Source organism: Limulus polyphemus, unplaced genomic scaffold (assembly GCF_000517525.1).
Source record: "Limulus polyphemus unplaced genomic scaffold, Limulus_polyphemus-2.1.2 Scaffold8841, whole genome shotgun sequence".
NCBI lineage: Eukaryota > Metazoa > Arthropoda > Merostomata > Xiphosura > Limulidae > Limulus > Limulus polyphemus.
Window position 1 is genome coordinate 8,631 of NW_013674451.1, and position 2,791 is coordinate 11,421.

General features: G+C 29.2%; 1 protein-coding gene across 1 annotated transcript in view; it reads right to left on the reverse strand.

The window, feature by feature from the left end:
- Positions 1-2,791, reverse strand: part of LOC106475587 (cysteine and histidine-rich protein 1-B-like) — a 14,496-nt gene that overhangs the window by 5,314 nt on the left and 6,391 nt on the right. Inside the window, exon 3 of the mRNA XM_013936265.2 lies at positions 1,466-1,677. Coding sequence (XP_013791719.1) covers positions 1,466-1,677 — 212 coding nt within the window. The remainder of the gene's footprint in view (positions 1-1,465; positions 1,678-2,791) is intronic.

Below are 2,791 nucleotides of genomic sequence, written 5' to 3' on the forward strand. Positions count from 1 at the left end.
AAATTCAAAATATTCCAGCTACACTTTCAAATTAACAGAAGAAAGTAGAATCAGAGTAATTTCATTTAGCCAAGTTCCCCAATACAGATATTTAAATATGATCTTTGAAGCTGATATCCACATGGAAAGTATACAACAGTCTAGCTAATATTAACCAACATTCTTTGTAAAAGCTTGATATAATGGAAACTGCACAGTTGACCAACACTTCATAATCATGGTCATCAGAATGAGGTAATTCCATGTACAACATGGTATCTGGAACATTGTTTTGTGGTTAACTCTCAGTAATAGCTCTATACAAGTCTATCACACTTAAGCCTTTATGAGATACTAAATCTAAAAAGTTTCAATTCAATTTAGTACATTTTTAGATTAAAATCTGCAAAAAATGTAACAATCTATTTTGACATGGAATTGGGGTTCTAGGACAGTTCAATACCGATCTTTTCGTTACTAGAGTATTTCGCTACCAGGTCATTTTTCTGCCTGTTCCAACTACGTATAAATAACTCATTATGGCTCGACAACTACTCGAGGAAAGCCTAAATAATTTTTTTTATAATGTTAATTGAAATTTTTTATAATATAAGAGCCTTTTTTATTTTGACGGAATGTTTCTCTAATAAACTAATATTGAAGAAATGTTTACTAATATTTTACTAACTGGAGTGTTTGTCTAATGAACTAATACTGACAAACTATTTTTATTTTATGATCTTAAATAACATATGTAAAGGAACGGTAACAAAATGTTCAGTTGCGAACTATCCGACCACTTGGAGTTTGTACCTTGGTAGCTCTTCATTGCGGCAAAGTTTGATAGAAACACTTAAATGTAACAATGAAATCTTCATGTCATAGAATACTGGAACTGACAAAGAGTGAAAGCCAAATTCTTGATTTTTAGTTTCTTTTAACTGTTATGTTTTTTTCACATGTTTGTTTGTAATCAATTTTATGTATGTTTAACTTTACATTTTGTTTTACTGAAACAAAATCTTAAGTGTTTTACTCTTCACCCACTTTGTTGCTGTAAATATGCTGCTTTCAATTTTATTTTTTAACCTGAAATTGAAGGATATGTTTTTGTAGACTGGTAAACATTTGTTTTTACCAACAAGAGGGAATCCTACATAGCCATGGCACTTGAAATTCTTTTAAGCAGGATTAGAGTAACTTAATCTATGAAAAGGATTTGACCTCCTGAGTCTAAAACTGTAATTAGATCTCAAATCGGTCAATAGATGATGGAGCTATGAGCTAAAAGTTTGTACTTTGCGAAAAAAAACTCGGAGCCATTCTATGAGCTGATATGCTGAAGTTAAAAACTGAATATTAATTTTCACTTCAATATCATATTATTATCAAACAAAATTGTTTAAATCCACATATAAACCTTTATTATACTGTAACACTGTCGTAATAACAAGCTTTTAAAAGTATGAAAGATGTAAAACCTCACCATTAAAGGCAATTTTTTCATAAGAGAGTAACTCAAACACACAGGAGTAGAGCTCGTTCTCCTGAAGATTCTTTTCATCAATTACAGCAAGAGCCTCTATCACTTCTTTACCCGTTTTATGTGGATGAAGGCAAAGCTCTTCGTGATTTTGAAGTTCATGATATGGTCCTCGCCATTTACACCCAATCCTGCTATAGCAGCATAACGTAAGCCTACGGACGTAAAAATATGCAGTTACAAATTGTACTCGTACTTTGCAAAGCTAATATTAGCCATTTAAAGAATTTTTTTCAAAGGTTAAATGTAATAAGGAAAAATAAAAATGCATGTACAATACAAGGTTTTGACCTTAATAGTTTCATTTTGAGTTTACTTACTGATTAAGTATTACTTGATTACAAATTACAGCTTTTACAGTAAGGAATAATATTTTTTTAGAACAGGTTTGATGTTTTGATCACTGTACAATCATTCTTAAGTACACGAGTTTAACATTAAAAACTTGTGAACTTGAAAATGATCACACCAGTGACTGAAACATTTACCTGTTATAAAAAATAATATTCTTTATTGTAAAAGCTGTAAATTGTAATCAAGTAATGTTTTCCAGGTTTACCATGGTATCATCGGCAAATAAGACGTTTGCAATCATTCAGAGGTCTATAGACTGAACAATTCACTAAATACAAGTTTGTGATTTACCTATAGAAAGCTGAAAGTTTCAACTAAAGATTTTGCTCTACAACAATTTTGTAAGTTAAGAAATATACACTATCTTAACGGTGCTCTTTTCATTCATCACAATATGGTCGAACAACGACCCATTATAAATCTAGTGACCATAGATATGCTGATTTTAAGTTTAAAATTAATATTGAAGGTTTAAAGTTTTTATTTTAACTTTTATTAAACTAATTTTTAAAAAAATTACCATATTTTTCAAGGTATAAGATGCACTTTTTACCCCAAAATTTGACGTCAAAATCTGCTTGCATCCTATACACCGAAGGTATGAATAATATATATGTATATATATACTATATACACAAGCCATGTGTAAATATATTTAAATAGACATGCATAGTTTAGTTCAATTGAATGTGTTATTTATTATAGTAGTTTTTTTTCTTTTAAAAACATAACTATTTATAATGCTCCCTAAATAATAAAAAAATAAATTACAGTGAAAGCAATGAAGATATTGTAGGTTTTGAACCAAACTAAATAACAGTAAACCTTTTTTTGATTTACGGTATTTTTCTTATTTCGATGTTTTGAGATCTTTTGTGTTTAGAACAATATATACTAATTTTTAAAATATCAAAT